Genomic DNA, 18,230 nt, shown 5'->3' on the forward strand with positions numbered 1-18,230 from the left:
TTTTTCGAGGGGGTGACTAGGTGCGTGGATGAGGGTAGAGCAGTTGATGTACTCTACATGGACTTCAGTAAGGCTTTTGACAAAGTCCCGCATGGGAGACTGGTCAAGAAGGTAAGAGCCCATGGGATCCAGGGCAATTTGGCATGTTGGATCCAAAATTGGCTTCGAAGCAGGAGGCAGAGGGTGATGGTCGAAGATTGTTTTTGTGATTGGAAGCCTGTGTCCAGTGGTGTATCGCAGGGATCGGTGCTGGGTCCTTTGCTGTTTGTAGTGTACATTAATGATTTAGATATGAATGTAGGAGGTATGATCAGTAAGTTCGCAGATGACACGAAAATTGGTGGAGTGGTAAGTAGCGAGGGGGGAAGCCTCAGGCTACAGGACGATATAGATGGGTTGGTTAGATGGGCAGAACAGTGGCAAATGGAAATTAACCCTGCAAAGTGTGAGGTGATGCATTTTGGGAGGACTAACAAGGCAAGGGAATACACAATGAATGGTAGGACCCTAGGAAGGACAGAGGACCAGAGGGACCTTGGTGTGCATGTACATAGATCCCTGAAGGCAGCAGGACAGGTAGATAAGGTGGTTAAAAAGGCATATGGGATACTTGCCTTCATTAGCCGAGGCATAGAATATAAGAGCAGGGAGGTCATGATGGAACTGTACAAAATGCTAGTTAGGCCACAGCTGGAATACTGTGCGCAGTTCTGGTCGCCACACTATAGGAAGGATGGATTGTATTGGAGAGGGTGCAGAGGAGATTCACCAGGATGCTACCTGGGCTGGAGCACTTCAGCTATGAAGAGAGACTGGACAGACTGGGGTTGTTTTCCTTAGAGCAGAGAAGGCTGAGGGGGGACCTGATTGAGGTGTACAAAATTATGAGGGACATAGATAGGGTAGATAGAAAGGAACTTTTCCCCTTAGTAGAGGGGTCAATAACCAGGGGGCATAGTTTCAAGGCAAGGGGCAGGAGGTTTAGAGGGGATTTGAGGAAAAACTTATTCACCCAGAGGGTGGTTGGAATCTGGAACTCGCTGCCTGAAAGAGTGGTAGAGGCAGGAACCCTCACAACATTCAAGAAGCATTTAGATGAGCACTTGAAACGCCATAGCATACAAGGCTACGGACCAAGTGCTGGAAAATGGGATTAGAATAGATGGGGCTTGATGGCCGGCGCGGACACGATGGGCCAAAGGGCCTCTTTCTGTGCTGTATAACTCTTATGACTCTAAGATGCTTGGCTAGTGGAAGAGCCTAACAAAATGTTGAGTGTTCAGTTCTCATTTTTGTTTTTCTCTTTCTTTCACCACAGAAGTTCCCAGAACTGAAGTTCAAGTATGTTGAAGAGGAGCAACCGGAGGAGTTTTTTGTTCCATACATTTGGTCATTGGCTTATAACTCTACAGCCGAGCTGTATTGGAATCCACAGCAAGTCCAGCTCTTCACAATGGACTCTGGCTGAGCACCTGCTCCTTGGGATGATTGGTGGGGGGGGAGGGGGGAAGGATAACACAACAGTTGCGCAAGGAGAACAAGAAACCTTCATCCAAGTTTCGCATGGTCTGCACCTGTGTTAGGGAGTTTTTTTTTGGACAGGGAGAAGGGAATTCAGGATGCAGTGTATATTGGAAGTTGTCAATCACAGACCAAAGCACAGCTTCAGATGCCTGGAAGGGAGTAATTGTATTTGCTTAATTTTTCACTGAATTCTCTTGATTAGTCAGTAGTATCAAAATGAATCACTTTGCCCACCCTGGGCTGAGGGTGATGGGGCCCCTGTTCAAATGGTACAGTAAACATGGGTGGGGGAATGCACCTCTAAAGAGAGAAACATCCCCTAAAATACAATACTCACTTTTCATAAGTATATTCAGAATACCAATATCATTTGTTGATTATAATGTTAATTAAAATGTTTTAGAATTGCTGTCATTCCTGATCCAGGAAAGTTCCTTGTAGGTAAAAACTGAGACAGAGGTAGGCGTGTGTTTTTATAGTTATTATAATAAAAGCTTTAAGAAATGAAGTTGTATATTTGGTGACAATGATGCAGGCACTGGACGAGTGATGTGCAATGGAGGTAATGTCCAGCTCTTCTTATTCTGACTGTACCAAACCAGTGATGATGCCGTCAATTAACACTTTTTTTTAAAGTTCTTTATTACATTTTGAAATGCCATATTTATTATGTGCACGATCATGAGCAAGGTATAAAATTAGAATGTCATTTGATAAGCATATCCCAGCCAGATTTCAGAAATGTATTCTTAATTGAAGAATTTAGATTAAAATAAAAGCTTGATCTCACTTGATGACTTAGTAGATAAATGCTCCTCCCTGGTGTGTTGTATGGAGCTATATAAACCAGGAAGGTCCCAGTTTTGCATGTGTTCCCGGAATGGTTCTACTGTAACTGACTCCACGTGCCTCTGAGATAAGGTTCAGGGTCTACAGTATTTGCCGCAGTATCTAGTGGCATGGGAAACAGAGATGGTGGTTGGTATCGCCCCATTGCCAGATGATAAGTGGCACAGCCCAAAGACTGGTTTTAGCTTCATTACAGTCTGTTTGCATTCAGCTGCCACCATTAATGTTTAGAACCAGAGGAATGAGTTTCTGTGCCCATTTAACTCCATTGCAGAAATTATACATTAACATTTGTCTCAAACAAAACCTGTGGTGGGAATTTTGGCTGCTTCAATTGAGACACTAGACCGAGGTCCTGCCTGCCTATTAAGGTAGATCCCATGGCACTATTTGAAGAATAGCAGGTTCTCCCAGTGTTCTGATCAACAATCTAACATCACCAAAGAAATAATTAACTAGCCATTCATGTCATTGTTGTTTGTGAGACATGTTTTTGTGTAAAATGGCTACCTAATTAGCCTACATTATGACACTTCACAATAATTCATTATACATGAAGTAGTTAAGGATGTCATGAGAACCATAATAAATTGCTATATAAATGCAAGTTCTCACTCTTGCCCATAGAGCTCTTCCAAAAACAATCAAGTAGCTGTCAGCAAACAAGTCACCCCATCCAATGTAGACCAGCTCTTCTCGCCATTAGATTACTGTTAATTCTCCTCAATCCTGTGACTCGAGCATTGTGCTCACCTGAGCTGCTTTTATTTGTTTTTTGGCCAGCAACGTAGCCAGTGATAATATCAAAATAAACCTCCTAGATTTTATAACATTGGGAGCTAGGTAGAGACCCACTTTTATGGATCTTCTTGGGGCCAGATTGTTCAGCAGTGGCAATGCTCCTTGGTGCCATTGTGATGTCTTCAAGCACACGCTGCTATTCTCTTGTGATGTCGTGACACAACATCGTGATGTGTCTACACTGCATGTGCGCACTGGCCAAAATGTTACAGTTAAATCAGCGCACCTGTGGAATGGTAAACCTCCATGAAGCAGCCGGCCTAAGGGAAAACCAGCTTCACGTTACAATAGTTAGTGTAGCAGAGTGATGCAGTTAGCTCTGCACGCAGCCTACATACAAATTTAATTAAACACTTGCGCTGCTGCCTCTCTTTTCCCCCCTGTAAGAATAGTAGGACCCTATAAATTGGGAAACTTATACACAAGGTTATATTTTCACAAGAGCAAGCTTAGGAGCTGTTCATGTGTTTCAGTTTTCAGGCCTAGCATATATTCGGGTGTGGACTTTATTGTTGTTACAAACGAGCAGAAATTTTGAAAAATAAAGGCCAAGTGGCAGCAACTGGAGTCATAGGAAATACATTACATGCAGTAAAGCCCAACTACATAACTTAATCGAGTAGTGATGGGCACACCTGCACAGTAGTTTGGAACTAAGTACAGGCTATTTAAATTGAGCAAGATTGCCGTTCAATCCAGCTGCCTATGCCGAGTTATAACCTACTGTGGGATTTATCCATTATTGATGTCGACACTTTAAATGTAATTACATTTCTAATCCAGATGTTTTGCTATTTAACTAAAAAAAACTTCAAACCAAATACCATATGATAGTTTTGCAGCTCATGATTGAACAAGTGTAACATGGCATCACATTAACACATCAGGCATACACAGTTAGCTCTGCCCTGCAGTAAAATCTAGTGGAGATCCAACTAACGTCTCAGCATATTCTTACTGAATGGATAAATGTAGCTTCTCACGTAAAGGTCATAGGCTCGAACCCTCTGTACTAAGTCAGCTGATCTCAGCCAAAGCAATGGTGGGGTACTATGATTGGTCTTAAACTAGGGCGGGAAGAAATTATTTGGGATTCTTGCTCCTGATCAGTATCCAGTGACTTGTGGATGTTGGGGAAGGACAGGGTTGTGCTGAGGTTTGTTGCCCCCTTGTTAAAATAGCCCACAATGCTCACTTTCTAAACTCACACATGGGGGAATGGCCATTTGGGTGAGATAGTGGAGGGTGGCTGGTGCCAATGGAACTGTATCCAGCAGTTGAGTCAGAACCTTTAGGAGAAATGGGGGGGAAAAGCAAGAAAAAATCAGAGAGACAAGAAGATAATTAAACTGATGTAGGAATGGTCTATATTGCAAGATTATACAATTTTCTCCCAATTTTTAGCAAAGGAAAAGCACTATCATGGCTTAAGTAAGTGTGCACTGACCCAAAAAAAAGTCTCAATGTGAGAGAATATGAGTAATGTAATGAAAGCAATGTAAAACACTTGCATTTATGTAGTCACTAGCATCAATAGTTTCAAAAATATTCTGCTTTTCTATTCTTCCCAGCAAAATGAATAACCTCACATTCCCCACATTATACTCCATCTGCCACCTTATTGCCCACTCATTTAACCTGTCTATATCTCTGCGTCCTCCTCACAGCTTACTTTCCCACCCAGCTTTGTATTGTCAACAAACTTGGATACATTTCACCCGGTCCCTTCATCTAAGTCATTTATATAGATATTGTAAATATCTGAGGCCCAAGCACTGATCCTTGCGGCACCCCACTAGTTACAGCCTGCCAATCTGAAAATTACCTGTTTATCCCTACTCTCTTTTCTGTCCGTTAACCAATCCTCTATCCATGCTAATATATTCCCCCCCGCCCCATGTGCCCTTCTCTTGCGTGACAACCTTTTACGTGGCACCTTATCGAATGCCTTTTGGAAATCCAAATATATTACATCCACTGGTTCCCCTTTATCTACCCTGCTAGTTACATCCTCAAAAAACTCTAATAATTTGTCAAACACGATTTCCCTTTCATATAAATGAAAGTACTATTTTTATCACACCATTTTCCAGCACACAGCAGAATATTTTGTCAATTTAAATCTGGAGTGTGGTGTGTTGAATTTTTGATATATTTCTAAATAGTCCTGCAACCTTAGGTGCCCCCAGCATGTATGCACTGTCGACAATGCCTGCAGCGAACATGTTGCTAGTCCTCTATCCCAGGCTTCCAGCAGCTGTTAAACAGTTTGATAGATGGTGACAAGAGTAACGGCTTAATTCAACTGAAATTTCATGTTGATTGTATTTCATCCAGTTGGGAGATTATTACATCCTGGTGGGAAAAGCCTTGAACCAGCATGTTGCTGAATTGGGAAAAGTTTTTATAATTCAACCTTCTTGTTCGTGTGATTTTATCTTCTCACTTTTTTGTGTACGGTTTTATTTATAAGTGGTCACAAAACTATCTGTACACTAAATTCACCTCAAACATATCAAAGAATCGGTCTAGATTTGACAGTATTCTTCTTCTTCTCACATTGCTTCAAGTCATCGCAATCCACAGTCTCTGAGCTTTAGCCCAAATTCTTGTGTATGTTTCAAGTTATTTGAAAAGAGTTTAGCCAGAGTTAACCAGCCGCTATATCACCATGCTGCTTGAATGTGCCCAGATACTGAAGTCAAGTTCCTAGGTGTGGCATGTGGTGGAGGCAAGAGTATGCTAGATGGTTCTCTTCTAGGAGGGAGAGGAAATCAGTGTGTCACTTAACAACCATGCCCTTCCATCAGATGGATCCGGAGGTACATTGACTGAGCTGTAGAAGCAAGTTGTCTGACTGTCCTTTCACCCAGCAATGCAATATGGCCCCAAAGGGGAAGAGTTTTTTTTTTAAATTAGAATGGGATGCAAAACAAAGTAGAGGGAAATGGCTGAGATTTTTAATAATTATAATGGTGACTATTCTTTGGACCTTCTCTCTTCCCGCCATCATATAAAATAAAGGGAGGAGATGGTTAACAGACAACAGATTTTTACTTCAATAATTTAGAACGGGGAGAAGAGTTGGATTCACAAAAAAAGCTTTTGGTTTTTGCCACACACGATCTACTGTCAGGTGAACGGGTGCTCTGCCTCTGGCCTCAAGGACTCGAATATTAGCTTCTTATAATTTCCTCCCCACCCCAGTGAAGAAGTGATTGGCCTCCGCTCAGCAATTTCCCTTTGCATCATGGACTACATGAAAACCTCAGCAACAGAAGAGAACCCAAATTGCACCCCGCTACTCCAGTGACATTAATTGATGCAACACTTGATACTTTTTTGAATCCATGTTTCACAAGGGACTTCCTCTTAATGAACGTACTGCGAAGATGTCTGTTCACACATGGTGAATAATGGCATCACTCTGATATATTTTAATATAAAGCCATCAAATTTAAATTAATTGCATGTCATTAAAATTTGGGGTTCTTTTCACATGACTGGTATAAATCACATGCATGTGCATAGATTGATGAGCACTAAATACTACCTTCAGTGGGCTTCCCCAAAGGCTTAGTGGAAAAATAGACCAATGTACTGAGCTACACAGAATGGAAAGGTCCCAGGTTTGAGCTCTGTTTTGTGCTGAGTTAGTGGATCTCAATCAAGGCAATAGTTGAGATGGTTCAATTAGCTTCAGTGTCCCTGGGATATAAAGGAGGAAATCAGCCATGTGTTTTGCTCCTGATCACTATCTCATGATCCTGCTAGAAAATACAAATATTTGGACTTTGGGCGAGGACAGGATCAGGCTCTGTTCTGCAGTTGAACACTCTGCCACCAGTCACTGGTTTGCTCCCCTCATTCCCTTAGCATCTCAAAGCTTCAAATGAATTGGAATCCAGGCTGAAACTCGGCTGAAACACCCCAGCTTTGAGCTCACTCCCTGACATTTCACTGAAGCTATTTACAAATGAAACTTCACATTTTAATAATATGTGAAATTTCACTCTTTTAATACTTTTTTGTTTTCTGAATTTTTTGTATTGCTTCATAAACAGTTTGTCCTGAATAGGTTTAAGGTGTCTGATTTGTTTCACTGTTGCATTTTGTTTGTATTTTTTTAAGTTTTATCATTGCATTTGAAATGTTTTGAATTCTTTTATTTTCTGTTCATTAGGAAAAAGCTAAGGATAAAGTTGAGAGACACCTTGGAGTCTCCGTGGTATTGTAGTTACAAACACATCCTTCATAACACACATTAGGTAAAGTCCTGAGTTAGTAAGATTTCTTCAGTTGTGAATTTGTTTTAAAGAATATAAAACTAGACTGTGCTACTGCAGTATAAGTTCTCCTGATCACTATCCAGTTATCCCTAGCACAAGTGGACATTAAGTTTGGACATGATCAGCCTGGGCTCTCGAGTCCCTTGTGGTCAAATAGCCTACTAATACTCACTGTCTAGCCTCACACATGAAGAATGGTCACTTGGGTGAATTGATGGAGGGGTGCCGTCACCCATGGAACTGTATTGCAGCAGAAGTCAGAGTCTTCAGGAAAGGAGGGGAGGAAATTGGAGGGGAAAACATTTTTTTAAATTGTGATAACATTTGGATGTAAATATTTTACACTGTATTTACAGTAATTGTCCCAAGTTTTTCACCATTAAACACTGTTTGTATATATTCCAGCAAGCCTTACAGACAAATTTTGAGTTTAAATTAATGATCCTATTAATTTGCATATATCTCAAGCATACCAACATCAGGATAATGGATGAGGAAGGCCATTCCCTCATCTTCATTCGTGAATTTAGAAAAATTCCAAAATTGCACATTCAATTGTTTCTTAAATGTTTCAAGGGTTTTTGCCTCCACTACTCTTATCTAGTTGAAGCGAATAGCATAGATGCATTTAAGGGAAAGCTAGATAAGCATATGAGGGAGAAAGCAATAGAAGAATATGTTGATGAGGTTAGATGAAGAAGTGTGGGAGGAGGCTCGTGTGGAGCATAAACACACACACAAACCTGTTGGGCCAAATGACCTGTTTCTGTGCTGTAAATACTTTGGAATACTTTATAATCTGGAAATCTATTCTATAGGGGGATCATTCTTTATGCAAAGAAGAATTGCCTGAGAATCAGTCCTAAATTTACTACCTTTTGCTCGCTTTCTCGTGTCCTAATCTCATAATTTAAAGTAAAGGTACGTTAGGGAAATTGAAAGTAAATTTACAGACTTAAGATCCCCTTTCTGAAGTCTTTTCAAGGTGCAAAGTCCAAGGGCAGGATTTTCATTGTGCCGTGGAGGCATATGGGGGGGGGGGGTGTTAAAATCCCGAAATCAGGAGTCCCGACCCCTTCCCGCACCCAAACCCGCCTTCATGCCAGTTTCAAAGGAGGCGGGTACCCGCCCCGCACTGGGACCCACCTACCCGACGCGGCAAGGGATTAGTGCCAATTAACTGCCTGTTAACAGGCAGTTTTTAGCCTAATCCCTATTTTTGATGTTGAAGTGTGGGATTCCCGACGGCTCCAAACCACGCCAAGTTAGAGGAGGTGGACCGTCCGGATGAAGGGCTTGGCGGGGTCAAGATGTCCGGTGTTCAGGTGAGTGATGGGTGCATGAGTGCAGAGGTAAGTGTGTTTGGTGTGTCTAAAGTGATTAAATAGGTTTTACATACCTCTTCTTACCTTTTCAGCCTTCCTTCCTTTAGGTTCAGGGAGTCCCTCATCTCACCGGCACAGAAAGCAGAATGGCTGCGATCTGACAAAAGTGACAGCCTTCAGCTTTCTGTGCAGGAGAGATTTCTAACTGAGTCTGTGGGGAAAGACTCAGGTTAGAAGTAAGACTGTCAGTGTTTGACAGCTTCAAACAGCTGTGAAACGCTGATATTTCATCTGTCAAAAGCTCTTGACAGATGAAATTTCAGTCTGTGACGTCACCTGTTGCTGAAAAGAAGGCTGGGCGGACTCAACAAGGTCAATCAAATTAAAATCGCGTAGATTGGCCGCATCTCGATCCCGAAAGTTGTAGTCCCAACTCCTGAGTTAAATTCCTGCCCCAGGTGTCTCTAGCCTTTCCTCTTAACTCAGACCTTTGATGCAGGGGATCAATTTTGCGGCTCTTTTCTGCACTGCCTCAAGTGTTTAAATGTCTCCCTTATATCTAGGCGACTAGACTGAATGTTGTAATCAAGGTGTGGTCTGACCAGAGTTTGATCACACCTTCCCCTGACTTATATTCTACAGTTTTGACTATGTAGTTCAACATTCTGTTGGCTTCATTGATTGCTGCTCTCCATTGGTTGGACAGATTTTATGTCCTGTCTACTGAGGTCCTGACACTCCAAGGTGTCTCTCAGCTTTATCCTTAGCTTTTTAAACACCTTTCATGGAGTATGCGTGTCAATTATTTTATTAGGTCAATGGAAAATTTCAAAACTGAGATTGATGGATTTTTGTTAGGCAAGGGTATTAAATTATATGAAGCCAAGGCAGGTAAATGAAGTTGAGATGCAGATCAGCCATGACCTAATTTAATGGCAGAACAGGCTCAAGGGGCTGAATGGCCTACTCTTGGTCCTCTTTTTCTTCTTGTGTGCAGTCTCCATATTGCACTTGTCTGCATTAAATTTAATCTGCCATTGTTCTTCCCACTTACATATTTTGTTCAACTCATTCTGTAATTTCTGAGCTCCCTCCTCTAATTCTTCTTAGCTTGATACTACTTTCAAATTTGACCATTTTGCATCAGGTTTCCGACTCCAGGTCATTTATATAAACCATAAACAATAATGGTCTCAAAACCGAGCCATGGGAGCTCGTGGTGTTCTGATACAGGATTTATCTACTAATGTGGCATTCGCTCTAAGAACAGCACTTTTCATGCCTCCAGGCCCACAAAATTCAGGTGGGACAACTAGCAAGCATGAATAATGAGCACAAATAGAACAGAATTGCCTGAGCTTTATGGACTGAATTTCCGGGACTCAAGGGTTGGAGATGGTCCATGGGCTGTAGTTTGGATACCCCTTCCACAGAGGTACATGATCCATTTAAATCTATTGAAAATATGCCCGTGGAAGGCAGGTGAGCAGATTTGTGACATTGTCTCACCAGCACAGCTGTTGTATGGCTTTTGGAAGTAATGTATATATGTAGATTATGGTGCATGGAATTAATAATTTTATGTGGTATTAAGCTCCGTATCCTACTGTTTTCTGTTGTGTGTTCTCTGTGTTTTTACACCCACGTAAACAGTAGATCTGTGAATTAAAGGCGTTTATTCAACAACAATTGAGTAAGACTTCATGGTGCTATTTTTTCCACATACCTCTGGTTCAGTTTAGTTCTGCTTGGTGAGCCCTCCTCACTTGTAGGATGACATGAAATTCCACTTGTCCTGTATTTGAATTCATTACTCTGACAAATTCTACGAGCACCACAATCACTCTTTCTTTTCCAAAAGTCTCCAATTTTTTTTCCTTTTCTCTCCCAAAGATGGTGATTTATGCTGGTCCCCATGGACCTGTATCTTAATATGAATTAGCACCATCTAGAGAAAATTCGGGGGTGGGGGGGAGGGGAGGAGAAACTGGTAGTGATCATAGTTGATAAACATGCTATTGAAATTATCGTGCATTGACTGGCCTTGTAATAAGTGACACCATTCTACCCACGTTTCCAAGAATAGGTATGGAAATACATGTTTCCATTTGGCCTTGTTCCCAGGGATCCTGTCCCCCTCCCTGCTGCTCTAGTGAAAGCATTGAGTAGCAAGGCAAGAGACTGGGAGCCAATACTACCCAAAGAAATATCGGGACGGAATTTCCTCAATCTGAGTTATGCTGAAATTACGCAGTAATTTACGCCAGTTTCTACACTAACCTTGCTAAAGGCAACTTGCACCATATTTCCTGACAATCTCCTCAGCTTATGCCCGAACCTAAAAACTGGCATTAAACAAGTGGAAATCGGCATCAACAGTAGAGGCCCAAGGAAAGCGCTGAACACGCGTTATCATCTTTTTTAATCTTATTAATGTTATGAAAATTAAAAGTTTGAAGCCCTCAAACCATCATTTATGCACGTTGAGCACAGCATGTTTAAAAAAAAAAAAGTGCAATTATGGAAGCTTTACTCTTTTTATTGTAGCAGATTCTGATGCCATAAAAAGCATCCAAAGATGTAGAAACTGGAGTGCTGTTTCTCAGTATAAAGAAATAAAAAAAATTGCTAAGAAAGATCATTATAAAACATCAGAACTAGTGACTTCGGGTACTGCTGTGCATAAAATTTTGGATATAAATTTATGCCCATTCAGAATTGGTGTAAATGCAGGAGGAAACTCATGTCCTGTGGTGTATTGCGTGGGGGGAAAGTTATGTTCATGAACTAAGTGGGCTTTCAGCAGACGTAACTCGGGAGTGCCACAAATGATAAACAATGTACATCCTGCTATAAATTAATTACTTTGGTGTCTGGTTTGTTTTCCTCAGACTGGTCTTGTAATCTGTTCACAGGTCCCCTTAATTCAGGAGTGCTAAAAGTTGAAATGAGTAAATGGCCCATGAAGCTGTCGTAATTACAGTGAAGCTGTAAGGATTGTCATAAAAGCCCATCAGGTTCAACAATGTCCTTTAGGGAAGGAAACCTGCCGTCTTTACCCAGTCTGGCCTATATGTGACTCCAGTCCAACACCAATGTGGTTGGCTCTTAACTGCCTTCTGAAGTGGACTAGTAAACCACTTATTTTTTTCTCCCACATGGCAGCTGTCTCTCATTCTGCCAGCGCATTTCACACTTCATCTAGAGCCATCCTTTGTCTCTTTACCTGTCCTGTTACCATCTCGTCTCGCCTTGAATATCTCTTAATGTCTCTTCACCTCTCAGACCTTCCCTTTTGTTCTTTCATCCCCTCCCCCATTTCCCAGCCCCCAAACTTGCTTTTTAATCTGTTTCATTTCCTGCTTTTTTCTCAGTTCTGACGAAGGGTCTTCGACCTGAAACGTTAACTCTGTTTCTCTCTCCACGGATGTTGCCTGGCCTGCTGAGTTTTTCCAGCATTTTCTGTTGTTATTTAGCAAACCACTCAGTTGTATCAAATTGCTACAAAGAAAATAAAAATGCAGCAGCTCAAGTAGAAGGCCCACCACCTTCTCAGGGCAACTAGGGATGGGCAATGAATGCTGGCCTGGCCAGCGTCATCTACATCTCAAGAATTCATTTTGTAAAAAATCCTTGGTTATTGGCCAGTATTGAGACATTATTGCCTCTAAATTATTTACTTCTAAACAAGAATCAAAATCAAAAATAGTGGAAATGGAGAGCAGATCAGTCAGCAACTGTAAGAGAAAGGTCGGTTCACATGTCCTTCATGACAGATGCCCATCTCTCCGATGCTAATCGACTCATTCCAACTTTTATCACTCATGAATCGCTGCATCACCAGCACATTTGCTTTTTATTCCAGAAATCACGTTTTTTCTTTTTTTACCTCCAGCCTAAACTAAGTTAGTTTCCATATATACTCACCCCAAAATCAGGTCCATGATACTGGGCCAAGAAAACAGGAGAGAGGAAGAAGAGCATTGGTGTCAACTCATGAATCTCTTCAGTTAACTACTAAGAGGGCCTGTGAACAGATTACACGAGGAAAACAAACTAGACAAAAAGTAATTAATTTATAGCCGCATGTACTATGTTTCCATTTTTAAGCTCCACCAAGGTCCTTGGCAAAACTGCAGTTAATACAAACTTGTTAAGCTCTCGTTACCTGCTTTTCCATCATCATATAGACCACTTAACCCCCTTGCAACATCCCCCTAAATGATTCAGTGGGTAAATATGCTACCTGTCAAGATACCAAAACATACAAACCAGATTCCTGACGTCCAGAATTAGTTGGTTTCACCTCGAGAACTGTTAGCTTTAGTGTTCCTAGGATAAGGAGGGACCAAAAATCAGCAGGGCTTAGAACTGCTGATCCTCAGTAAGTATCGCCCACTGGTGCAATTGTTCACATCGAGTGAGAACTGGATAAGTTTGGCTATAAAGCCCCCTGTGGTTGAATTGTCTGTCAACACTGTCTATGTTTGTTCACACTGTCTATGCCATTTGAGTGAGGAAGCTGAGCTGCCAGCACCTATGAAACCAAACTGCAGCAAGAGAGAAGCAGAAAAAATAAAGGATCTCTCGTGGTGTTTGATGCATGAGCTGCTCAATGAGATACTAGTGCAGATGTGGCCTGCGGCTGTTTAGCTACAGCTATCGAGTGTCTTTTTATTATTGACAATTGTAATTTGTAGTTATACCCTGCTTGACTTGGTCTATTTGTTTAAATGCTTTAAAGTTATTGATTTTACTGTTGTTTTGAGTAGCTATTTCTAAATAATAACTTAGAAAATTCTGTTTACACTTGTATCATTGTTTACTGCATTTTATTTTCAGTATCGTCACGGGGTGCACGTTTGGCCTCCTTGATTTCCCCACATGACATTACATAGGATATACGGCACAAAAACAGGCCATTCAGCCCAACCAGTCCATGCTGGTGTTTATGCTCCACTCGAGCCTCTTCCCATTTTTCCTCATCTAACTCTATCAGCATAACCCTTTATTCCCAACTCCCTCGTATGCTTATCCAACCACCCCTTAAATGCATCTATACTATTCACTTCAAGCACTCCCTGTGGTAGCGAGTTCCACATTCTCACCACTCTCTGGGTAAAGAAATTTCTTCTGAATTCTCTATTTGATTTCTTGGCGACTATCTTATATTGATCTCCTCTAGTTTTGCTATTACCCACAAGTGGAAACACTCTGGGCTCGATTTTAACTCGGGTGCGGGGAATTGTCAGGTTCCCCGAATTTGGTGTTTCCCACACGAATCTAAATGGGTCTGTGAGATTGATGCAATTTTCACTCAATTGGCCAATTGATTTCCAACGTGTGGGAAGCCTTGGCAATTGAGTATTTCCAGTCAGAAAGTCGCAGAATATGGCGTCATCATTGCTGCTGCTTTTAGGGCCCACAGCAAGCCTTGCTTCTTCTGCAGGCTTCCAAACTTCACCATTGAGATGGCACAGGAGCCTGCAGGAGCAACGGCCAGCGGGAGGGCAAGAGCTGCCCCCAAATTTGATGAGGCTTTACGCCAGGCATTGCTGGATGGTGCTAGGGCCCACAGGGAGGTCCTGTTCCCTTCTTCAGGGAGGAAGAGGCCTCCCAGTCAGACCAAGGCTGTGTGGCTACAGGTGGCTGGTGAAGTCAACTCCTTGGGGCTCACACGGCGCACCTGGATGCAGTGCAGGGAATGATTCCATGATCTTCATCGCACTGGAAAAGTAAGTACTGTATGAAGTTTCCATCACCCTCAATCTGATCCCCATTGCCTTTCCTCACCAGCACTCAGCTTTAGCAATCTCTTCCTCCACATCCCACTTGACACTCACATCCATGCACCCTTACCCATTCCCTCTCTATGCTCACATTCACATAACTATTCCACCATGCAGCCCTCACACTCCCTCTCACTCTGATGCTTTTAACACAACTGACAACACACAGGGAGGGCCCTTGGTCTTGCAACCTCACTCCATCTTTGTCTCCTATGTATCTATGCTATGCAATCTCTGCACTCACTCTTTCATTCTCACTCAACCTCCACTTGTCTCCCTCATTGCAGGAAAAGAGAGCTCACAACAGGAGAGTGCGAGCCAGGACAGGAGGAGGGCCGCCCTCATTAGCCCAGCTCACCCCCTGGGAGGAAGGCGTCCTGGAGATTGTCGGGGCTGACATAGATGCGGAAGTTGGGGAAGGAGAGACAGGTGCATCCCCGCAAGCTGGTGACAGAATAATTTTCCATCTCATTGGCATTGCATGAGTTGCTGATAATGATTCTGAAGCTACATCATATGGACTTATGATCATCTGCAAAATGCAATGTGCATGTAACCTTGGCATCATATCTCTAACTTTTTCCTTGACTCCCCCACAGGACCATCGAGAGCCCCCGTCCCCAGTGTGCAGAAGGAAGAGCCTGAGATGCCAGACTCCTCAGAGGAATCTGCAACCTCTGAGGGCACAGCGTCAGCAGAAATAAGCGCACCCAGCACCAGCGCAGACACTCGCACCTCGGTGGGACCTTCGGGACATAGAGTAGAGTTGTCACCTGGTGTATCACAGCTCACAAGTGAGCATCAGCAGATTGTGGAGACAGGGACAGCAGTGGAGAGTCCTCGTCGGAGGGCGCAGGACTCTGCCAGCTCGACTCAGCTGCATGTCGACCCTCTGCCTCTGGGTCCATCCATAAGATCAGAGGTGATGGATCTCCATGCACAGATGCAGGAGTCTCTGGCAGGTTTTGTCTCTAGGGTCGCTGCGAGTGTGGAGCGAATGGAGGAGTCCATAGCGAACATGAGTAGAGCCTTTGTGGAGTCATTGGCGCATGAATGCATCAACACGAAAAGGATGGCTACCTACGTGGAAATGATTGCTGCCTCCATGGTAAGGCTGGCTATGGTAGAGGAGAGGGCTACGGCCATGGAGGAGGTTAGTCGCCAGGGTATGGAAAATATGGTGAGTGTTCAGAATAGAATGACATCTCTTGAGGCGTGATGGGCATCTATTGAACAGAGAAACCAGACCTTCATGGAAGTCCTGAGTAGGACTGCCATTGCAGATACGGGTCCCCATGGTCCCCCTGATGTGCAGCAAGGTGCTCTCAAGCCACTTGCAGGCACTGAGGGGGACCTGACCCATGAGAGGGAGGTTGGTGGCAGACCTCAAGGAAGTGGGGGCTCCTCTCCAAGCGCTCACACTTCCATGCCACTGCAGAGCCCTCGGTCAGAGCCCCGCCGGAGTCCACACCCAACTGAGATAGACGTCTCAACCCCTGCACAGCCGCAGGAGCAGCAGATTGCTGACGAGCCCTCACAGGCGCGCCACCCCAGAGGACGCCCGCCAAATGTGTCGAGACAGGAGCAGCAGGAAAGTGAGCAAGGGGCCTCCACATCTGCTGAAGCCACAGGGGAACCACTACGTAGGAGCACGCGTAAGAGGAAAATAAAGCACAAATAGTCACAAGGGTAGTCACTTGGGTGAAATGTTGTGTATTCTGTAAAAATGCCATCAGTTGTTTGTTTTGCATAAAAATTCTGATGGCAACTTCTGCAGTTGTGGCGTGTGTCATTTCGCGAATGGGGCTGGAGGTCCTCTAATGCCAAGAAGGGAAGGGAAAAAAAGGCCTCCCATGCTTCTGGTAGATGCCTCAGTTGAGGAAGCGCTGAGTGAGGCTGGCGAGAGGGGTTTCGCAGGAGTTCACACTGGAGAAGTGTGTGAGGCTCCAACCTTCCAGAAGTGTGTGAGGCTCCAACCTTCCACAGGTGTGGTTAAGCCTGGTAAAAGTTGCCCAGGCCTGAGACAACAAAGTCCTGCCACCTGCAAATGATGACTGATCAAATTTCTTTAATGGTTGACCTGCAGCTGATAGTCAGCAAGCCAATAGTGCTCACGCCAGGTTTTACAGGCGTGATCCCCACCAGGCTAATTCTGTTAGATTCAGGAGATGGTTCTGTGATAGTGGATTGGCAGTTAGGATCAGATCAGCCATGATCTTATTGAATGGCGGAGCAGGCTTGAGGGGCCGATTGGCCTACTCCTGCTCCTATTTCTTATGTTCTTATGTTCTTAGGCGTGTTTTATGTGGGAAAAGGGTTAAACAGGCAAGGGCCTGTTAAAATGGGATTATAAAGGTGGGACTGATTCGGGACCATCAGACACGCCTGGGTTAAAATGGCTAGGTGTCGGGAACCAGGCGGGGGGGGATCCCGACTCCCAGGTTTTGCGATTTTTAACCCCCCACACGCCTCAAAGCCCGCCTGACGGCTGAGTTAAAGTCAAGCCCTCTGTATCTACTCTAGCAAAACTTTTCATAATTTTAAAGACTTCTATTAGGTCACCCCTCAGCCTTCTCATTTCAAGAGAAAAGAGACCCAGCCTGTTCATCCTTTCCTGATAGGTATACCCTCACATTTCTGGTATCATGCTTGTAAATCTTCTCTGCACCCTCTCCAGTGCCTCTATATCCTTTTTATAATATGGCAACCAGAATTGTATGCCGTACTCCAAGTGTGGTCTAACCAAGTGTCAGCCATGGCTCAGTTGGTAGCACACTCGCCTCTGAGTCAGAAGGTTGTGGGTTCAAGTCCCACTCAGGGACTTGAGCACATGAAGCTAGGCTGACACTCCAGTGCAGTGCTGAGGGAGTACTGCACTGTCGGAGGTGCCGTCTTTCAGATGAGACGTTGAACCGAGGACCGTCTGCTCTCTCAGGTGGATGTAAAAGATCCCATGGCACTATTTCAAAAAAGAGCAGTGGAGTTATCCTCGGTGTCCTGGCCAAAATTTATCCCTCATCCAACATAATAAAAACAAATCATTGCTGTTTGTGGGACCTTGCTGTGCACAAATTGGCTGCCACATTTCCCACATTACAACAGTGAGTCCACTGCAAAAGTACTTGGCTGTAAAGCGCTTTGAGATGCCTGGTGGTCGTGAAAGGTGCTATATAAATGCAAGTATTTCTTTTCTTAACCTCATTACTTTTCAATTCTATCCCTCTAGAAATGAACCTAGTGCTTGGTTTGTTTCTGTTAATGATTTGTATATTTGTACTCCGAGATCACTTTGCTCCTCGACGCCACCCAGACTCGCACCCTCCAAGTAATGTGATCTCCCTGTTCTCCCTACCAAAATGTAATACTTCACAGTTATCTGTGTTGAAATTCATTTGCCAATTATATGCCCACTCTGCAAGTTTATGAATGTCTTCCTCTAATTTGTTGCAGTCCTCATTCGTATCGACTATCCTCCCCCCCCCCCCCCCTCAATTTGGTGTTATCCGCAAAATTTAGAAATTGTGTTTTTGATTCCAAAGTCTAAATCGTTAATATAAATTGTGAACAACAGTGGTCCCAGCACTGATCCTTGTGGAACACCACTTCCCACCTTCTGTCACTCTGAATAGCTACCCTTTACCCCTACTCTCTGC

At 43.4% G+C, this 18,230-nt stretch overlaps 1 protein-coding gene across 1 annotated transcript in view; it reads left to right on the top strand.

Annotated features, from left to right (window-relative positions):
- Positions 1-10,477, top strand: part of dym (dymeclin) — a 527,720-nt gene extending 517,243 nt beyond the window's left edge. The window contains exon 17 of the mRNA XM_085966565.1: positions 1,319-10,477. Within this exon, the coding sequence (XP_085822691.1) occupies positions 1,319-1,468 (150 nt within the window). The 3' untranslated portion in view covers positions 1,469-10,477. The remainder of the gene's footprint in view (positions 1-1,318) is intronic.
- Positions 10,478-18,230: the final 7,753 nt, after the last annotated feature.

This window comes from Somniosus microcephalus, chromosome 2, assembly GCF_052327205.1.
Source record: "Somniosus microcephalus isolate GS21.2 chromosome 2, FLI_Smic_1.0, whole genome shotgun sequence".
Lineage (NCBI taxonomy): Eukaryota > Metazoa > Chordata > Chondrichthyes > Squaliformes > Somniosidae > Somniosus > Somniosus microcephalus.